Source organism: Felis catus, chromosome B3, assembly GCF_018350175.1.
Source record: "Felis catus isolate Fca126 chromosome B3, F.catus_Fca126_mat1.0, whole genome shotgun sequence".
Lineage (NCBI taxonomy): Eukaryota > Metazoa > Chordata > Mammalia > Carnivora > Felidae > Felis > Felis catus.
The window spans coordinates 68,171,360-68,193,108 of NC_058373.1; the positions used below are offsets into that span (position 1 = coordinate 68,171,360).

At 40.1% G+C, this 21,749-nt stretch overlaps 1 protein-coding gene and 1 pseudogene across 4 annotated transcripts in view; one reads left to right on the forward strand and one right to left on the reverse strand.

Moving 5' to 3' along the window:
- Positions 1 to 21,749, reverse strand: part of FMN1 (formin 1) — a 429,704-nt gene that overhangs the window by 39,476 nt on the left and 368,479 nt on the right. For all 4 annotated transcript variants that reach the window (XM_023255532.2, XM_023255529.2, XM_023255530.2 and 1 more), the window contains one exon: positions 3,982 to 4,033. In XM_023255532.2, coding sequence (XP_023111300.2) covers positions 3,982 to 4,033 — 52 coding nt within the window. The remainder of the gene's footprint in view (positions 1 to 3,981; positions 4,034 to 21,749) is intronic.
- LOC123385994 lies at positions 1,269 to 2,136 on the forward strand (annotated as a pseudogene).

Sequence of the window (21,749 nt, forward strand, 5' to 3'; positions counted from 1 at the left end):
CCGCCTCTCACCGTGGGGATTTGTGAGGCTTTGTTTGCTAACCCTCAAAGGGGATGAAAACTAAAGGAAATACTGACTTACAACATTTCCACCCCGCTGTGTATTTCAGAAACTAAGAAAGCAAGTGAACTTCTTCCGAGGAACCAAAGCAAACAAAGTCCCAGGGGATGGCCTGGCTTTGGCACTCTGCAACTTTGACAGAGATGAAGTTGCTCTGAGGCTGTACCTTACTGGACTTCAGTGTTATCCATTTGTTCAAGGGAAAGCTAAAGGTTAGCTTATAAACCTACAACTATGTTATAAGGTCTAGGTCATTGTCCTCCTGAAAACTGTTTCTATTTAGCAACTAGGGGAATTTTCTCCAGTGGACAAAGGGGCAATCATGCTTTCTGAAATTTCTATCTGTCAGCAGATAACTCTAAAATAGCTTTCAATTTTTAAAACACTGATTTCTAATCATATGTTATGTTTTATAAAACTTTTTTTTACCTCACCCTGTTCCCTCTTTTCCTCTCTGCTATGATCCCTTATCTGAGGTCTATCTTCTTAATTCGACTAAATATTTTTAGAGTGCAGACAACGATTGTATCGAAGGGCCCATAGCAAAGTGAACTGTTTTATGATGCCAGAGCGGAACACATCCACTTATTGTTTTCCATGCGTGCCTTTAGAAACTGCTTAGGAAAAGCAAATATTCCTTAGCCTCAGAGTAAATTGTTTCTCTTGAGGATAAGACATAAGAATTTACTAAATCTCACACGAATATTGCAACACTGACCACCAACCTCCTTAAACAGTGCGACCAAACAACTGTGGTTTCTACATTAAAGATGGGATCTAACATATTTCATGTATGACATGAAAGCTACGCTACCTTCACCACAAAGTCACGGAAAACGCTGACAACCAGAATTTATGACCCCCCTCAGCATAGCTAATGCACAGCAGCAGCTTCGGCCCCTCTAAGGTGGGCCCCCTTTTCCTTCAAGCAAGAATCTTGAAAAAATATTAGAAATTTGACATCCACCCCGGAAACCAAATTTCTGTTTGGCCTGACACCAATGTGCCCTTGTTGACAGTCTCTTCTGAATATGCAGACTGTTTTCTGTAACACAGACATTCGTTTTACACACAGAGGAAGGGAAGACTTAATACAGGGAAGAGGCCAACCAAGAGGCACAAAAAGCTAGGGAACCGCTGCAGGCTGAGTCTTGGAAGAGTCTGGCTGTTGGCTCTTATGTGAGTGAACCGAGAGGTCCTGATCCAGAATGGCTACCCTGATCTTTTTTGATAAGGAAAATGGAGACCCAGGCACCTGGGTGGCTCCCAAGGATGGGCAGAAGCTGCAGTCTAGGCCTCCAGTCAAAACTTTAAATTTTTTTTAATGTTTGTTTATTTTTGACAGAGAGAGAGAGAGAGAGAGAGACAGAGAGAGAGAGAGAGAGAGAGAGAGAGAGAATGAGCATGGGAGAGGCAGAGAGAGAGGGAGACAGAATCCGAAGCAGGCTCCAGGCTCTGAGCTGTCAGCACAGAGCCCAACGCAGGCTCGAACTCAGACCGCGAGATCATGACCTGAGCCGAAGTTGGACACTCGACGGACTGAGCCTCCCAGGCACCCCTCCAGTCAAAACTTTAGATGGGAGATCTCAGGTTTCAACACCAGGTGTAGGCAAAATGTCTGATGCTCATGCAGCCTTACCTAAAGCTACCAGAAAGGCTTTGAGAACTGTCAAGAGAGCTACGGAAAATTCAGTAAAGAACAACGGACCTCTCAAACAGAAGCAGCCAAACTTCTCTGCCAAAAAGGTAACTGAGAAGACTGTCAAAGCAAAAAACACTGTTCCAGCCTTGGATGACACCTATCCTGAAATAGAAAAATTCTTTCCCTTCAATCCTTTAGATTTTGAGAGTTTTGACCTGCCTGAAGAGCACCAGATTGCATACCTCCTCTCGAATGGAGTGCCTCTCATGATCCTTGATGAGGAGAGGGAACTTGAAAAGCTGTTACACCTGGGCCCCCCCTTCACCTCTAAAGATGCCCTCTCAACCATGGGAGTCTAATCTGTTGCAGTCTCAAGCGTTCTGTCGACCCTGGATATTGAATCGCCACCTGTTTGCTATGACTTAGATATTTAAATTTCTTAGCACTTAATGGTTTGTCTGTTTTGTATTAATAAAGCAATTCTTTAATAAAAAAAAGAGGCACAAAAATCTAAAGACATAATCATGCGATTATTCTGGTTTTCACAGATGATCATGCTTGGATGATAACTGTGACTCAAGAACATGTCTGCACTTCGAAAAATTTAGGATTTGCCTTAATTTCACTTTCATCTGTAGTTTAATTTTTTAAAAATTTTTTTGTTTATTTATTCTTGAGAGAGAGAGAGTGCAAGAGAGAGAGCATAAGCGGGTGGGCAGAGCGAGAGAGGGACACAGAATCTGAAGCAGGCTCCAGGCTCTGAGTTGTTAGCACAGAGCCCAGTGTGGGGCTTGAACTCACGAGCCATGAGATCATGACCTGAGCCGAAGTCAGACGCTTAGCCGACTGAGTCACCCAGGCTCCCCCATCTGTATTTTAATTTTACTGGCAATTGAAGGTAGAACAAGATGTTGGTGCTCGTCAAAGCAGAGCAGACAGACCGTCTGTAGGATTTCAGAACTCTTGAAAATTGTGGCTAGACAAGAGGAAATAGTTCATTTCTAGAGTTTGTATATTTGCATTTAATGCACTGCTCTCCTCACACATTTATAAAGTTGGTCTTCCTTATAGGCTGTTTCCTAACCTACCCCTCATTTAATTTTCTAGTCCTTTTAGAACTGGCACCAGCAAAATGTATGTCAATTCTCTCTGCTGAATATGAGAATGCTTCAGTATGTTCCCACTCACCCTTTTAAGAGGGAGGCATACCCAAGCTGACTAACCTGGTCAAATGACAAAACCTCCGATCGAGGACCAGAGCCAATGCTTATTGGGTGAACTGGATGGTTCCATTCTGCTGTCTAATTAAGAGAGAGAAGCGCAAAGAAGAGGCCTGCAGTGGGCAAGGGGTTGAACAGAAGACCTCGGAGATCTCTTCCAATTTCTGGGGCACTTTTCATACGTACAGGTCAGTCCCTCCTCCCCACTTGCCCCTTGTTTCCAGTATCGCCTCAGATCTGAGGAAAGACATAAGTCTCTTAGGTGTTTGGTTTAGTTTAGTTGTAATGCTATCAAGGATCACACTGTTCCTAACTTCCATAAAGTGGTTCAGGAGCAGAGAAATAAAGGAGAGGCAGACAGTGTCATGACGTGTATGACACATGTCAACCAATCACTTCTGAACGGTTCTGTGCTCTTTGAGGAGAAATATTCCCAAGTCCTGTCATAGTGCTTTCCCTCCAGCTCCTGACAGAATCTTAGTGCTCATGGATGCAGAGCCTCAACAAATGGGGCCAAAAGAACGGCCAGTCAGACATTATGCTAGGTAAAATAAGCATGCCATAAAATGAAAAATACTGTATTGATTTCGTTTATATGAGGTATCTAGAGTGGTCAAAGTCTCAGAGACAGGAAGTAGAATAAAGGTTGCCAGGAGCTGGGGTGGGGGAGGAGAGTGCGCAGTTACGGTTTGATGGGTACAGAGTTCCATATGGAGATAGTAAGTTCTGGAGATAGATGAGCGATGGTCACACAGCAGTAAGAATGCACTTAATAATAACAATGATAAAAAGGAACAGCTAGGGGTGCCTGGGTGGCTCGGTTGGTTAAGTGTCCAACTCTTGATCTCGACACAGGTCATTATCTCACAGTTTTGTTCATGAGTTTGAATCCCGCCTGGGGCTCTGTGCTGAGTGCGGAGCCTGCTTGTGATTCTCTCTCTCCCTCTCTCCTTGCCCCTCCCCTGCTTGTGTTCTCTCAAAATCAATAAGTAAACTTAAAAAAAAAAAAATGGAACAGCTAGCCACAGAAAGGACTAAGGCCAAGTCAGAGCCACTTACCTTTTCTGTGCATTCTCCAAATGACTTTCTTCCATTTTATGCTCTTTTTTGGCTGCAAGAAAGAAATAATTATTATTAAAACAGCATTTTCTTCCATCATATCTTTTGTGTAATATTTTCTTTTTAATGTTTATTTTTGAGAGAGAGAGGAGAAAGGAAGGAAGGAAGGAAGGAAGGAAGGAAGGAAGGAAGGAAGGAAGGAAGGAAGGAAGGAAGGAAGGAAGAAGAAAGAAAGAAAGAAAGAAAGAAAGAAAGAAAGAAAGAAAGAAAGAAAGAAAGAAAGAGAGGGGGAGGGGCAGAGAGAGACACAGAATCTGAAGCAGGCTCCAGGCTCTGCGCTCTCAGCACAGAGCAGGATGCAGGGCTCATACTCACGAACTGTGAGATCATGACATGAGACCTGAGCCAAAGTCAGACACTCAGCCAACTGAGCCACCCAGGCATCCCATGTTTTGCATAATCTTCTAACTTTAATTACCACGTTATCAAAATAATTCTGAATTCAGGGGTTGGTGGCCCATACCACATGTCCTGGAGATAGCTCCCAATTGGCTATATCTCCCACCCCCACTTTCTTGAGAACAACTATAGCCAATGGTGGCCATATAATTTACTATTCTCACTAGGACACGTCTGAGACTGAAAGAAGGTGATAACTAATAATTACACCTTGATGAAAACATAAATTGCAACAATCCTGGCCAGATTGGTACATGTAGCCACCCCAGCTACAGCTGGCCTCTTTGTGAGCTTTGCCATGTATTTGGCACTCTCCCCACCCCTCCCCAAACATCAGAAACCCTGTACCATTTACAGCACTTCTGCTCAGGTCCAGATAAAATCACTGGAAACTTTCCATGCACTGTCTCTAAACCCAGGGACTCCTTTGGCAGTCTGTGGAAGCCTACGGTCTCCTTTCTCAGAATACTGATTTTAAATGTCTTGAAAAAACTACTTAAGACTACTAAGGAAACCCATCATACTGAGATACAACCCTGAATTTAGAGATTAGGAATTTATGGTGTTCTGTGAAACTATTTATTCAGGAGGCTTCATTTTTGGGTAGTGCTTTTATAGATCTTTCTCTAATCAGAAAAATAACACTGTTATATATGATAATAGCACTCTTTCACTTTAAAAATGTCTACAAGGGTGGCCTGGGAGGCTCCGTCGGTTAAGTATCTGACTCTTGATTTCAGCTCAGGTCATGATCCCAGGGTCATGGGATCGAGCCCCACATTGGGCTCTGTGCTGATAGCATGGAGCCTGCTTGGGATTCTTTCTCTCCCTCTCTCACTGCCCCTCCTCCACGCACACTGTGTTTCTAAATAAATAAATAAATAAATAAATAAATAAATAAATAAATAAATAAATAAGCAAGCAAGCAAGCAAACAAGCAAGCTTAAAAATGTCTAGAAAAATAGGCAAGTCATAATCCATAAAAGCCCTAAGGTTCCTTTCATTGAAGACTACAATGGCGTGGGAGGGAGGGTAAGTGGGTGATGGGCATTGAGGAGGGATGAGCCCATGTTGGGATGAGCACTGGGTGCTGTATGGAAACCAATTTGACAATAAATTTCATATAAACAAACAAACAAACAAACAGACTATAATGGTGTAAAGTGAATAGGAAAGGAAAATCCATCATATCTATTAGGGCCTATGTCATGATACTTCAAGGTAAAAGGTATTAAAGGATTTTAAAATGCCACTATTTAATTAAGCCTAACTCTGCTATGTACTACCTGTGTCACTGTGGTCAAGTTACTCAGGACCAACTGCATAGTTATTAACTCATGTGTCCTATAAGAATAGCCCCAGTGACTACCCTCACACAGCTGTTCTAAAGATAAATGAGATAATACACATCGAAGGCTTAGCACATAAAATATGATCAACAAATGACATGACAGATATTACTAGTATGTCATCATCAACATCATTGATATTAAAACGCAAATTTTATTAAGTTACTCCTCTGCTCAAAACCTTTCAAAGGCTTGTCGTCACCCTTGACATAACCTCTAATATCTTCATGACGTCCCATTCAGCCCTGCAGGTCAGCTCCCTGGCTCCTCTGGGACACCACCTCCTCTTTGCCAAGTTCATTCCTTTCCACGCTCGGTGGCCAGCTTGTTGATGCTTGAGTGCACTGAGCATGTGCACTGGGGGTGTCTGCACTTGCCACGCCTCTCTGGGACACCTTGCCTACAGTCTCTGCCTGACTGGCTTCCTTACAGTATTCAGGTCTCAGCTCAGGTATCACCCTCTCTGACTTGACTAAATAAAAGATCACCCCTTGTGGCACATCCCCATCCCCTCGCCCAACTCTCTCTGCCACCGCACACTACCCCTTTTCTGCCCAGCCTCTATCTACCTGGTAGACTATTCATTGTCTCATTCATTTATGATAAGACAACTGAATGTAAGCTCCAGGAAAGAAGCAACTTCATCTGGCTTGTCTTCTGCTGAGCCTTAAACATGGGAAGTGTGCCTATATATTCAATAAATTATTTTACTTGACAAATGCACTAATTGGATAAACATTGCTTAAAAAGAAAGAGGCTAGGTTTCCTAAGCATAAAACTTGATATTTAGAATACAAACACAGGCTTAGAGAAGAATGTGAGGCTGAAGTTATTCACTATTATCTCAACGTCCAGGAAATGTCAATTAACAAAACTTCCTAAGTGCTGTGGCCAACCGCGTGAGGCAGAACTCAGGATCGTTAAAGTCCAGCTCTGCCACTTGAGTGTCTGGGACAAGTCACACGTTTCAGCTTCCATCTCCGTAAAATGAAGATGGTAACTCCTCCCTGCACCTACATATGAAGGCTACATGAAAAGGGGACAAGGCTTGCTTGAATCAGAACCTCCGCAGCCAGACCTCTGATGGCTCCATGTCATGTTGAGACCACTGGGGGTTCAAGCTTCCAGTGGGATGGCTGTTTTGACAAAGTTAAATGCTGCTGGAGCATAGGGGAAAGAGCTTGGGCTCTGCAGCAGGCGGGCCCAGGTTGGCCGTGCTCTGTCACGTATTAACCGAAAGACCTTGGGGAAGTCACTTAACTCCTCTGAGCCTTACCCATAAAACTGGAATGGTAAGATCTCCCTTGCAAGGTGGTTGTGACCTTTGGAGGTACTGAACGTGAGGGATCAACACACATGAGACACTCAACAACGCAGCCATTTATTATCTGACTGGTGAGAAGCAAATGCCAGTAGTCATTATTCCAGCTGTCTGCCTATGGAAAGAGTACTGCAAAATTTGGAGCAAACGTTCCTTTCTTTCTTACCGAGGTCAACAATCCTCTCAATAGAGGGTAATTTTGCTTGTGATCATTTTCAAGTCACATCAGTTGTGCTCTACCCAGAACCTCACTATTTTTCCCATTTTACTTACAGAGCTGACGTCCTTATCAAGGTGCCTAAGCAAGGCTTGTCTACAGGAGGGTGTTCCCTGTGTCAGTCATTTAATTTGCTGTTTCAGCCCTGTTTTGTTTTTTTTTTTTATCCTCAGGGGGGAAAAAAAAAGAAGACAGAAACTGATGTATAATTTGCAAATACCTGGGAGTCAAAGGGATAGGTGTGAGGGGCTTATGATTTTTCTACTTAATGATAACTGACTTATCAATCTCTGACCTGATTAAACTGAATCACTTCTCATATACTAAATGAAAGATAATGATGCAGGGGGGTCTACTTATCAAGGTAATTTTCTGAGAGCAAAGATTCCTTCTTTAACCTCTAGGGTCTATGATCTACAACGGGTTCCTTTCATTGCACAGGAAACCCAGGTCTCTGCACTGCACCCAAGTTACCAACTTAAAAGGCAAACTGGATCATGCCACTCCTGTGCTTATGTGTTCATGAGCTTCCTCTCTGTACAGGGTGAAGTACACTCACACTGCACAGTAAGCCCTTCACAGCCTGGCTCCTGCTACTTCCCACTACCTGCCCCATACTCCTGTCTCGTACGACTCTGTGCTGTTCCTGCCACTCAACCTGTTTTCTTGTACCTTTAGCTTTAGGAACACTGTTTCTCCTGCTTTGAATCCCTCCTCCTCCCTGCCTTCTCCTTCCCAAACACCCCCACCGTAAATGTCTTGTCTTCCTTCAAAAACCGAGCTTTAAAGTTACTCCTTTCATGAAGACCTCCACGGGGGCCTTTATCAACTGGTGACCTGTTCTTTCTGTGCAGCCCAACAACACTGTGTTCACATATGTGGGGCACAGTACTGACACCATTTGCCGGCAGTCTTCTTTTCCTACTAGACTCAGTGTTTCAGGGCAGGAACCAAAATCTATCTCACAATGGAATTTCAGAATCCACATCTCTCAACTTTAACACCTGGTAGGCACTCCATCTCTCTGACAGATGAATCAACTGAAAGCAAGGGGCCCACACTAGTGGAACACAGTCCCTTATTATCTCCCCAATGGGGAATCAGAGTCCATTTCCTGGCACAGCTATTTATAATATTCATTTTCTGTTTTCAACAAGATAGAAGAGAGTATAAGAGAATCAAAGAGTGAGAGAGTACTGACTTTCATCCTGGTATATCCTATGTTAGATCAATACGTTATATAGAATGACAGATCATAGATACAAATAACATTGACCCTGAGTTTTGTCTGTATTGGACTAAAATGTTCAAATAGAGTGATTATGAAAAATGTAGAGTTTTTAGAAATAAAATGACACTTCCAGAAAATATTCGGACTATGAACACGTGTCACCTAAATGTACCAAAATATTCAAGGTTTTATCCTCAAGAGGGTGGTATTCATGCACTGAGAGTGGCTGAAGAAGGATGTCACTCTTCAAAGAAAGTGTGGGTTTTATGCCAAAGATAATTAAGTCATATTTATGGATACCCATCTGGGAGGTAGTAAAGAGTGGAATGAGGGAAAGGGATAGAGGTTGGAATATCTTCCCAGTATTCTTTACACAGTCTATTACACTTTAATATACCATGGTTTATGGACCTGACATGGTTGGTATAAACCAACAGGACGCACAGTAAAGAAGCTGTTTTTATTACAGCTCTCCAAATAGAGGAGCCAGGTGATGCTAACAAGGAAACAAAGGGACCGCACTCCACTTCATGTGGTATCCATTTGATATGAACATGGCAGCCATTTGTCATTTCTTAGAAAATTGCCCTGTCACGCACTTTCTAGGAGAAAAGAATGCTTTCACCAACAGAGGCAACAGCACATGAACACTGGAAAGAGGGATGACTTTTCAATATTTGAGAGGGGAAAAATATACATATGTGGAACCACTGAGTTATGGGGCCATCTTATATCTTACATTTTTCCTCTCGGTATACTTGCCCCAAAAGGATGCTATCTGTCTATCTCATCTTCCCGTTTTATTAGTTTTCCTGGTTGTGGTTAAATTAGGATGATCGTTTCTGGTCTGTCATAGAGTTTACATTTGCAAATGTCTAGTTGGATGGTTAACTTGAAGAGCGGGGGCCATCTGTGAGGTTTTCTGGGTAAATTGGTGTGAGGCTTGGTAGAGGCATGCTATCAAGGTTCCCAGTATATGGGTATAATGTGATTTCTAGGTCACCTGTCTAAGACTAAAGTGGAGTAGAAAACCCAGGCTTTTGGTAAAAGTACTAAGTAAAAGACACTGTATCAGAAGACTTTGAAGAGTCCTTTGGAGTCATAAAATCAAAAGAACCCAGGTACAGGGAGTCTTAAAAGTCATTTAGTCTAACTCTCAGGCTGATTGAGTGGGGATCCTCCTGTGTTCAGTCAGACTTTCCAGATCTCATCATTTTCATCATTTTTATCTGCCCTTTTCAGCTGCCTTTATAACTGAACCTGAATATTCTTATGGGCATCAAAAAAACCTAAATATTGGTATCACCTTAACTTGGGCACTTGGGGCTTTTCTCAACCAAAGTTCTTCATCTTAACTATAGAATGTGGGAAGTGATTTGGCCAGCTATTTTCTAAGTTCCCCCCAACTCGTATGTACATAATTTAGGACCATTTTATTTAAAAATTTTTAAGTTTATTTATTTTGAGGGAGTGTGTGTGTGTGTGTGTGTGTGTGTGTGTGTGAGTGAGAGACAGAGAGAGAGAGAGAGAGAGAGAGAGAGAGAGAGAGAGCGAGCGAGCATGAGCAGGGGAGGAGCAGAGAGAGAATTCCAAGCAGGCTCCATACTGCCAACACAGAGCCCCATGAAGGGCTTGATCTTATAAACCGTGAGACTATGACCTGAGCAGAAATCAAGAGTCAGATGCTTAACCAACTGAGCCACCTGGGTACCCCAAGTAGTACCATTTTAGATGGTAGGGAGGTGTTAATTCATTATACACAATGATGGCAACAGAACTTAATTCTCTCATAAATGGTTGCAAAAAGTGAGTCCTGATACAATCAAGCTTACAAATAACTAATGATCTTAGGTCATTTCCATTTTTATATTTCAAAATGTGGGCATAATATTAAAATACCTCATAAAATATCTTACTGATATAATAATTTGAGTGAGAAAAATCTCCCTGGTTATATAATAAAAGAATTGCATGATTCTTTTATATTCTGTGATGACTGTAATAATTATTTGTGTAGGTGAGGAATATAGTTTAAGAGGTCACAATATAACTCTAAGTGCTCATTAGATTTTGCATCTGGTTTGTTCTTTATAGTAATTATAAAAAAAAGTAAAAATTTTATCCATTCACAACTCTAGAAGGTAATCAGGCTAAGAGTATAATTGGGATCTAAATGAAATAAATTTATCCACAGTTCACAAGTCAACCCACTCTAAAAGCTTTATAACTTTTTTTTTTGGTCTAATAACTTTTTTTTCCCTCACCTTCGATGAGACTTTCACCCCCACAGGTTAAGTTTTCAACCACTCCCCATATGGACACAACACTCAATCTTTAGAATGTAGGAGAATTCTCATTTCTTCATGAGAATTCTTCTCATGAGCATAAGCAAATGCTCATTCTTCTTAAAGGCAACCATTTATTTAGCTGTTAATAGTCTGTGATCTTTTTTCCCCTGCTTTGGTATAGTCCAGTGATGTCCTTCAATTCTGTACAACTATCTGTACACAGCAATTTTTTTTTGGCATCAAGGGATGCAGATGCAATTACTTGAGAAAATTCGTAAGACCGCATAATCCATAACCTAACTATAACTTAGTCCAACGATTTAATGTTACAGAAATAAGAAAGTGAAATAAGAAAGGGAATGATTCTCCTGTATCTAGGTCTCGACTCATAAGCCAATATACGTCCCAGGGTCCCCTGCTGCTTCCCAACAGGCTAGATTTCCCTCTAGAATGCTCAAATAGTAAGGTGGTATCTTGAAGTTGCACTAAACGGCACATTTTCCATAGGAGTATATACATCAGAGAGAAAGTGCCAACCAAAATGGAATTTCAGCTTTCATTCTAAATTTCCTGACTCTTGATGCTTCAAAACAGACCATGGGGGTAAAACTTAGAATGATCCAGTGAGAGGCTCATTAACATTAATGGGAGTCAGGTGGATGCATTCTCAAACAGGGCCTGAAATTCTCCATTTTATCTCATCCTGTAAGCCTGTGTATACCTTTAACTTATCAGCATTAGCAGAAGTGACATCTCTTTTGAAAAAAAAAAAAAGTTTTTACTTGGAGTTATTTTTTCACCAATATTTCTAAACAAACATGCTTATAAAATATAATTTTCACTTAAAGAATATACATAACTCCTGTTTTCTATAGTGTTTACCCTGTCTCCCTGCCATCTTGTTCCCAATGGGAAGGCTCATCCCTTCCACAGTGTTTTAGAATTCTTTCAGGGACCATGTAGGGATAAGTGAACTCTGTGGTCTCATCACTCAGGGAGAAGACACCAAATGAATCATCATTTAGGAAATGTTAGGAATTGCAAAGAAGCTAGATGTAAAAAAGAGGGCTGCTCCCATTTTGTTTCATCAAGAATCCTGATGACATTTCAAAGCCAATGGGGTTCAGAGTCACAAGCCTCTACATAACCATTTGGTGATAAATTGCAGGTATGCTAATATTGAAAGAAGGTCTCCTTTCCCAAACTACTCTGTCCTATCTTGGAATTAGCACGAGCACAAAAGTATGTAATTTCTGGAAGGTATGGACTATATTTTTAAATTTGTATTCAAAATTTAGCACTTAAGACCATAAACTTAGTGTTTAAAAATCAATTTGTTGCTTCCTTAATTGATGAGAATGACTACAAAAGCAGCTACTAGTTTGAATTTGTAAGCCAGTTTATGAGCAAAATGGTAACAGGCTCCATGCTCATTTTTCTCTCTGATTTAAAGCAGTGCTCTTCAAAAGCAGGGCCTCATCTTTTTTTTTCATAGCATTTTAGTACTTGATTTTCAACAGATATTTCTTTAAGCACTGCATTAACAAATGGAAAAAAAAATTGGCACCAATTGGGTTCTTTGGGTTTCCCAAAACTGCCTCTGATGACTATCTCTGTTATTTAGGGCCATCATTTAATTCTTTGTATCTCAACTTGTCCATCTGTATACTGGATAAAATGAAACCCTACACCTGAGAACCAGCTACAATAAACCTAAGAAATTACCTAGTGTAAACAAAGTGAACAAAGTTTATAAGTGAACAAAGTTAAATAATGGGGGACTGAATAAATATTGGATTTTATGATAATGGAATAGTGTACTGAACTGTGACCCCTTCAGCCCACCAGTCACAGCTAATGGGATCCAAGGATAGTCAATCCATGGGCTGATCAACTGCTTATGAAGCAGTTCAATACAACTGACTGGAATAATCAGGTTGGTGGTCATAGTGGTGATGATGAAGATGAAGAAGAAGGAAGAGGAGGAGGAGGGGGGGAGGAGAATATTCACTGAGTACTGTGTCTCAGGTAATAATGCTAAGGGGTTTACATAGATCATTTAACCTTTTTAACTAATCGGATGAGTTCTACATTGTGGATAACAGTGGAACCAAAGCTTCAAATCACTCCATTACTTTCCAGTTGTTGGCCTTGGGCAAGTTAAGTTTAACTTGGTTAACACTGAGTTCTCTAACCTATAAATGAAAGTAATAATAGGACCTATATTAGACAGTTGTTGTAATAATTAAATGAGATATTTGTAAGGTGCTCGGCCATCCCACTTGGTACATTAGCTCAGTAAATGTTAATTATTACAATCATTACAACCACTACCACAACAGTTCTAAGTTGCTCAGTGACCTTTGCTTGGTCAATTTTTCTTGGGCTTCCATGAGACTCATTTGAGTAGTTGAGCATCCTGTTTTTCCTTCAGTAACATGTCTATCCCTACAACAAACTCCCTAAGACCTGATGCAAATGCACTAGATCCAAATATCCCACAAATCAGGTTTTCAAAGGGTATCATGGTGATAAAATTCAGAATATAAAGCAGTAAATAGAGTGAGACTAAATTATATTACAATGTATGCCACGGAAATAAATTATGTATCTATTAAAAATATCAGAAAGTAATATACCAAAATATTATAGTTGCTATTTCTGCCTTTCTGGCTGATAGGCTTTTTATTTTTCATATGCTTCTTTTTTAAGAATTAGCATCATTTAATATAATCAGAAAAAAATAATTGGATTTGGAAGCAGAAGCAGAGCACACGGAAAGTGACTTGCCCAAGGTCATACAACTAACTTGGGGCAAAAAAGAACTTGTTCCTTTACTCATCGTTTTTTTTCACTATACCACACTGTTATTCTTTACATGTTCCTGCTTAAGAACTCTGAAACTGTCATATCATTATAGACTAGAAAATCACAGAAATAAGAATTCATAACTGGAAAAACAAGTATTTGAATGAATAAGTTAAATTGAAAGGCATAGTCACCTATATTAAAGCCCTAAAGCACACACACGCGCGCGCGCACACACACACACACACACACGTAAATTTTACCATTTCTATAAAGTAACCATCCCACATATTTTTATGAATTGTCCAGAAATATATACAATGTGAAGAATGATTTTAATCACATTATAAAGATGCAAACTCAGATAAAAGCCATTATGCATGGTCAGAGATCTTAATAGATTAAGATTGGTTTTAACTAATCAAAAACAAAGAGAGGAAAAAGAAAGCCATACTCATATTTCAGATAAAATATTACATGGTACCCATACCTTTACAAAGTAGATTTCTTGTTCATCTAGATTTATTTATACTAAACCACTTACATTTTTTGTAGCATAAAACATTTGTTAAATAATTGAAACCCTTCAGAAAAACAAGTATTCCTGTGTTTAGTCATGAATGTACATAAGTAATCATAGAACACCCATTGCCATCCTTAAACGGGACTTCTTTTCGAACCCTGGCAAAGGTGTAGTGTACTTGGGAAACCAGATTTATAGGGCAACTAAAAAACTGAAACTGAGAAAATTCTCACTGTCGTGATATCTGTTATTGCTCTGAGTATCAAAATAATCCATCAAATTTGCTTTCTTACAGTCAAGAATTTGTCATAGTTGGGGATTTAAATTGGTCCGCTAAAAATGGTACCCAAGAATTATACCCTAACTTCAAGAGTTGTGATGCTACCAAGAATATAGGTGCAGGGAAGGCAAAGGATAGTTTGTCTCTTGGGAGATACGTCCAAGAAAGGAAAACACTAGGTGAACTGTGATTCCCCAAGAAGACACTGTAGAAGACATTTTCCACATTAAAGCACACTTAATTTGCTCTGCCAGTAGAAGTTATGCAGGACTATTAGCGCAAGTGATCCTTATCAGAGTCAGTAAAAAAGAAACAAAGAAATGAGGTTTGGTTTTAAAACTGACCACCCCACTTAGAAGTCTGCTGGGTAAAAGTGCTGATGGTGAGTTTAACAGAATTTGGGGTGGTCTCTCAGGACCCACATCCTCCTTTCCTGCCCCCCACCCCCACTTTTAACAAATCTTTATAATTTCTCCCAGATTTTAAAATAACTCCTCATTGTAGAACATGTGGATATCTGAGGGAAAAAAAAAAGAAAAAAAGACGAAAATAGTGCAGAAGGCTTTCTTATGTAATAGCCTCTGCTAATATTTTGATTCATTTCCATAAATGTAGGTGTATGTTTAGAATCACAAAGCCACGTGTGCTGGTTTATATAGTTGAGGTCATACTGACTGAATATATAATTAAGTTTCTTGCTTTTTCATTTAACATGTCGAAGAATAGGTCAACTTTTAAATGAATACTTTTAAGATACTTTATCATTTGCCATTTAATTGGTAATGATTGAAAAATAATTGTTGGAAAATAAGCCTTTTTTTCCAAAGTGGGTATGAAACCAATTCAAATAAAATAATTTTCTACAAACCCATGACAGCATTTCAAAATAATTTTCTGACAATGTTTCTTCAGTAATATCTTTTAGGAGAAAAATGTTTGGTTATGAAGGACTATTAAAACAATATCAAATGTACTTAAAGCAGATTTTTATCTTTTGATTCAACCTGGAAATGATCTGTTGCTTTACTCTTTAGTTGTCTGCTTTCTGTAGCTTAGTAGAGAAATGTTTTAGATGGCCACAAGTATTAAAATCATGTCTTGGGGTGCCTGGGTGGCTCAGTTGGTTAGGTGCCCAACTTCGGCTCAGGTCATGATCTCGCGGTCCGAGTTCGAGCCCCGCGTCCGGCTCTGTGCTGACAGCTCAGAGCCTGGAGCCTGTTTCAGATTCTGTGTCTCCCTCTCTCTCTGACCCTCCCCCATTCATGCTCTCTCTGTCTCTGTCTCAAAACTTAAAATTAAAAAAATAAAATAAAATCATGTCTTATGCTGCAAAATCAGTTAAAATTTCTTTCCACTGTGTTTAAACCGAATATGTCTGTTCTGTATTTGGAAAATACAGGTTAAAGAAAATATCCTTAACAGGAAAAAATACTGAGGGTCAGTATATGCTTGGAAGCAAGTGTGAGGACTCTGAATATAAGACAAGATACACACACGCATGCACACACAACACCTCCCGCCCCTTAGCAGGGAATAAGTCTCCCTTAAAATCTGAGTGGAGGAAATGGTCAAATATTAGGTAAATTGGAGAAGTGCCATGGTCTCCTTTAGGCAGGGACCTGAAGCTAATTGTGCAAATGGCCTGAAGCTGATTTCAGAAAGGAGAAAGGGGGGGGGGGAAGCTCCTGAAACCAGAGGCTTGAAATGTTTTACTGGAGAAAAACCATAGCATTACCTCCTCCTGTGGGATGATAACAATGATTTATGAAGCTGAAGTCATTTCTTGTGATTGCGCTTCGGGGAGATTGGTTTCACATGATCTGTGAAGCCAGGCGATGCAAGCTGAGGAACCACCCCACATGTTCAACTCAGGCTCGGATCTGCCCTCTTCAAGGGGATTCCAGAGCTCCGCGGAGGGGGAGGAAAAGCTATTGCTTTCTGATCCATGAACCACCTTCTCCCCTCCCACAAGCTCATTAGGTGTACACACGGCTCTCTTATTCTCTCTCCTTTTAAAAGTATTACTACTCCTGCATTGTAAATGCGCAGCAGGATAGTAGCAAAGCCGAGATTAATTCCCCATGGATTTATATGGCTCGTTCTCACCCACCATGACTTGCACCATTTCAAAGGTGCTTATGCTGCTGTTTTTATGGCTGGTCACTAACTTCATTCTGGCACATGGCTGTTGGCGCCATGACACGGAGCGAACATTTTATACCTGAATTAAAGTGGATATTTGACAGTTTCTGTCAGAAAGTTCAGAGCAAAGAATTTGTGGGACAAGATTTATTGCCTATTTTATATGGGATACATCTGTTTCTTTGCTAGCTTTGGTCCTTCCCTTAAAAAAATTTAAAGAAGTTTCCCCCCAAAATATAATGACTGACAGAAAAAAAAAAGCCAAAGCAGAAGAAAAATATGGTCAAAAGTTGGGTATTTAGAACCTGGTTGAAACCCCCCCACCACCACACACACAAAAACAAACAAAAAGATACACTTCTCATTCTGAGGAGGAAAAATGACTCAGAGTCATGAATAAAAGCTCAGTGAAACAATGCTGTTATCATTGGCAATTATTTTATGGCTGGTTTAACGCCACTTATATAATGAAGTTAAAAACTTGAGTGCATAACCTACCATTTTCTGCAGACCTGAAACACAGGACTGGAAAGAATAATCTGCCTTTGATGTACTTTTTAAGGTTTCATCATCCTAAACGGTGAGCTATATAATAAGTCCAACCACATCAGCATTAAACAAAAGAAAATTACAGATATTTAAACATTCAAAATTGATATGCCTAATGATAAATGCAGACAGTTTCCACCTGCAATCCATCAACATAATGTGAAGGGTGTATGCAAACTTCATCTCCATCTAAAACCTCTTCCTATTGTAGCAAGGAAGCACCATAGCAGAGATTCATGATTATATAAACACTGGGCTCAACCTGGAACCCTGTATGACAAGACAGGCTACTTTTTCTTGTAACTACTGTGGGACAGGCTTTGATTCTGTACTGCAAAATTGAAAATCAAACTTCCACTCTTAAAGATTCTGAAAAGCTGATTTTTAATTCTTTAGGTTATACGCATCCTTCTTCTAAAACTATTAAACATTACAGATAGAGCCTTCTTTAATGGCTCTCTGCACCCCAGCCTCTGCTCCCCCAACACATATCCTCATCCTCTCCCAAGACTCAACTACTGTTACCAGTTTGAGGTAACAGAACTTCTTTTGAGTGTCCCTGTGCAACGGTGCCAGGTTTTTTCTTTCTTTTTTGATGTTTATTCATTTTGAAAGAGGGAGAGCATTTGCGCATGAGCAGGAGGAGGGGCAGAGAGAGAGGGAGGGAGAGAGAGAATCCCAAGCAGGCTTCACGCTGACAGCGCAGAGCCCCACGCAGGGCTTGATCTCACGAACTGTGAGATCATGACCTGAGCCGAGATCAAGAGTTGGACGCTTAACCGACCGAGCCACCCAGGCAACCCCATCACCAGGCTTTTTGAAGTCAGACATAGGAAAGTACACTTGCTTGCTCATCAAAGGATGCATGGCTTTAATTTTAGTGGAGACTGTCAAATAGTCCTCCACAATGAGAGTACCATTTTATATTCCTCACAGTCAATAACTGATAATACCAAACTTTCTAATTTTTGCAAATCACATAGATTTTAGTACGAATACTTACTACCTATATTGCAAATATATTTCCCCATGGTTTTGCTTGTCTTTGGACTTAGTTTATAATATCTTTCATTTATAAATTTAATTGTAAAGCAGTCAATAAATACTTCCTTCGTGTCTTTATATACATAATACATTTTTTTTTTCTTTTTTGCCTTTTGTCTTTGTATATTTAAGCCATTCATTATTTGGCATTGTGTGGGGTAGGACTCCACTTTTTTGGAGAAGCACTGCTCAAACAGCATTGATGTTCTAAATGATAACCAGAGCATGCAAATAATGTCTTGTCCTCTCTCACATTTAAACACGTTGTTTCTTTTCCCTTCACATTGCCTTGGCTAGGGCTTTCTGCCTCTGGGTAAAGTTGGCCTATTTGTGTTTTTTGTGATTACATATGTATTTGGATATATCTCCACCGTTTATTTACCAGGCTTTCTAGCTATTTACTTTCCCCCCTTTCCTGACTTGTGTTGGAGTCCCCGAATTGCCTTTGCTTCATTTTTTCTTTACCCGCTTGAAAATGATAATTTGAACTTTCTGATGGGTGAATACGTGTAAGTTTCAACATCCCATAACACAAATATTTGTGATTCTAAGAGTATCTAGAGTTAATTACCCCTCTAAACCCTAACTCTGAGCAACGTAAGAGTGGCCTGGCTCTCCCCTCTCTCCTGCCAAATCTCACGGCTATGTTCTATGCCACACCCCACGTTGATATCGTCTGCAACTTTACTTTCAGATTACCAAGAACAAAATTTTTACAATTAATATTTAAGCATCATTTTATGAGTTTACTTGTTCATTACACATTTTGCCACTCTGTTTCTTCCTGGATTCATTTCCTGATTGAAGGAGTACAACCTCAAGAGAGGATTTATCAATAGTCAACTTCCTAGGCTGTGTGTGTCTCCAAAGATTTCACTTTCCCCTTTCACTTTCATGACAGCTTGGCTAATGTACAATTATAGCTTAAAAATTAGTTTTCTTTAGGATTTTCCACATAGCACTCCATTGTTTCCTTGCATTCTGTGTTGCTGCTGAGAACTTTGTTATTTCGCTCTCAGAATTTTTCTAAATCCTATTTCGCAAATTTGATTATAAAGAGTTAAAGGTATACATATGTGTGCATTCATTGTTAGGCACTTGAAGAGCTCTTTCAATAAAGGACGCAATGTTGGGGGAGCTCGGGGGGCTTAGCTGGTTAAGCATTGGACCTTGATTTTGGCTCAGGTCACGATCTCACAATTCGTCAGTTTGAGCCCTACATGGGGCTCTGTGCTGACAGAGTGGAGCCTGCTTGGGATCCTCTGTCTCCCTCTCTCTGCCCCTCTTCTGCTCATGTGCTCTCTCAAAAATAAACATTTAAAAAAAAGATGCAATGTCTTTGTCTTCATTTCTAGGGAGTAATCTCATATTGTTTGAGTATTTCTTCCTCTCTTGACTTCTATTAAGTGGACGTTGGATTAAATAGATTAAGTTTCTAAATATAGTTTTTAGATCTCAGCATTTCTCCATGCTTCCCAGATATTTCTCTCCTTAAGCCGTATTCTACAAGATTCCCTTAACTTCATCTATCTTTGAATTCACTAATTTGTTTTCAGTGATGTCTACATTACTATTCTGTGCATTCACTGATATTTTTTTTTTAAAAGTTATCAACTCAAACTTTCATTTCTATGTTCTCTAGTGGATTCTTTTATATGGAGTGTTGGCCTCCTGTAATTTTTTTGAGATTATGAAACACATGTTCTGAAGACCTGTTCTGCCTACAAGTGTATTTTCTCAGGTGTATGCTCCGCTTGTTGAGTTTGTTGGCTTTCCTCAACTGTTGATCCTGGATGGAGAACCCCCATTTCTAGTTGAATCTCACCATTAGGTAGGTACAGGACTAGGATATGCTGCAGCTCATATTTGAGTTATTTGGGGGAACACAGAGGAGGGGCAGAATATTTCATGAGGCAAGGTACTCTGTCATATCCCGAGACATCCCAAGGCACAGCTGTCTCTACCACCCAAGAGCCCCTTTCATGGCCCTGCCTCAGAAGTAGATACTTCCTGTTACAGTTGCATACTCCAGGGTGTGGCCAAAGGTGCTGTCTCTGTAAAATAAAATTCCCCCAAGAGTGGCAATTCCAAGGAACTGCTTAAATTTCAAAATTCAAAGTTTTGCATCCCCCCCCCCCATAGATTTATGATGATAAGGTAGATCACACATGTTTTCCTAGGTTTTAAAACCAAACAAAATGCCAAAGTAGCAGTTTCACTGTTACTATCACAAGTAATGATATGGGGATATCAATAATCATAATTAACCACTTGAACGTGAATACGTATGTTAAAGGAGCTGTGTGGAAAGAAAGCCACACAGATGGTACAGAATGCTTTATAGGTAACTTTCACATTTGCAAAGTTTTCTCCACAGATTGGGCTTCTCTTAACTCGTAAGCGAGAGGCACAGTGCCTGGAGTCCTAACAGTCTACTGCAAAAACAGTGGAAGGCCATGTTGGAGCTGTACGCCCCTGCCAGAAGCCATGTGCTTCCTTTTTTACAGTTCTATAAAATGGCATCGGCATCTGTGAATAAATAAGATTTAATTTAAGTGCTAGAAGCCACACACAGTTGGGAGAACAAGGGCTTGGGAATGGCAGCACATGCTATCACCGACAGATACCACAGTGCAGTCATGGGGAGGACTGGGGGGTAGACGCATGGGCAGGAGTGGGTAAGGAAGGCAGTTTTGAAACTCCTTGGTTACTTTATTATTGATTATAGGAAATAAACATGCACATGGTTTGAAAGGGAACACGTCCCATTTCCTTCATGCCATGAAATGCAAGTCTACTTGGGTAGGATGTGGAGTCCCACAGTGATTGGCAGAGGCTCGGAATCTTACATACATTCCTTACTTCCAATATGTCATACATGACTGATGCGTTAGCTGCATATAGGTAATGCTTTATAGTTAGCACACATTCTCAGAAACAGTGCTTCTATTATTATTATTATCATGAATGACAAAGTACTTTTCAGTGGCAGCCAGACACTTTTGCCCATGTTCAATATTGGTCAATATCTCAACCATTCTGATTGCTTTCTCCATCCCCTCCACCGGCTCTTCCTCCTCTTCTCCCTCTTACACTCTAAATATATTCAGCTCCCAATGTCGTCCTCCATTCTATTGTCATATAATTAGCTAAATACACTACCATTCTTATGCTGATGAATCTCAAGTTTGTATTGTCGACTCCAAACTACATTCTCAACATGCACATTTACATTTCCCCTGCCCTGTTGGACACCATGACATGAAAGCTGTCCAGGAATTTGAATTCTCCCCGAGTCCCTGACCACAACACAAACCTGTTCTTTTCATAGTCTCCCACCACTCCATAAATGGCATCACCAGTCACTAAGAGGATCAAAACGCGGAAATTATTTTTAGGCACCCCCCCCTTCGATGCCAAGATCAAAATCATAACCAAATCCTTGCATTTTCTACTTCTAAAATATACCATATTTTTCTATCTCAACTTCTACCACTCTGGCCCAAAGCACTATTGTTTTTCACGTGAGTTACTTCAATCACCTCCTTATATCTACT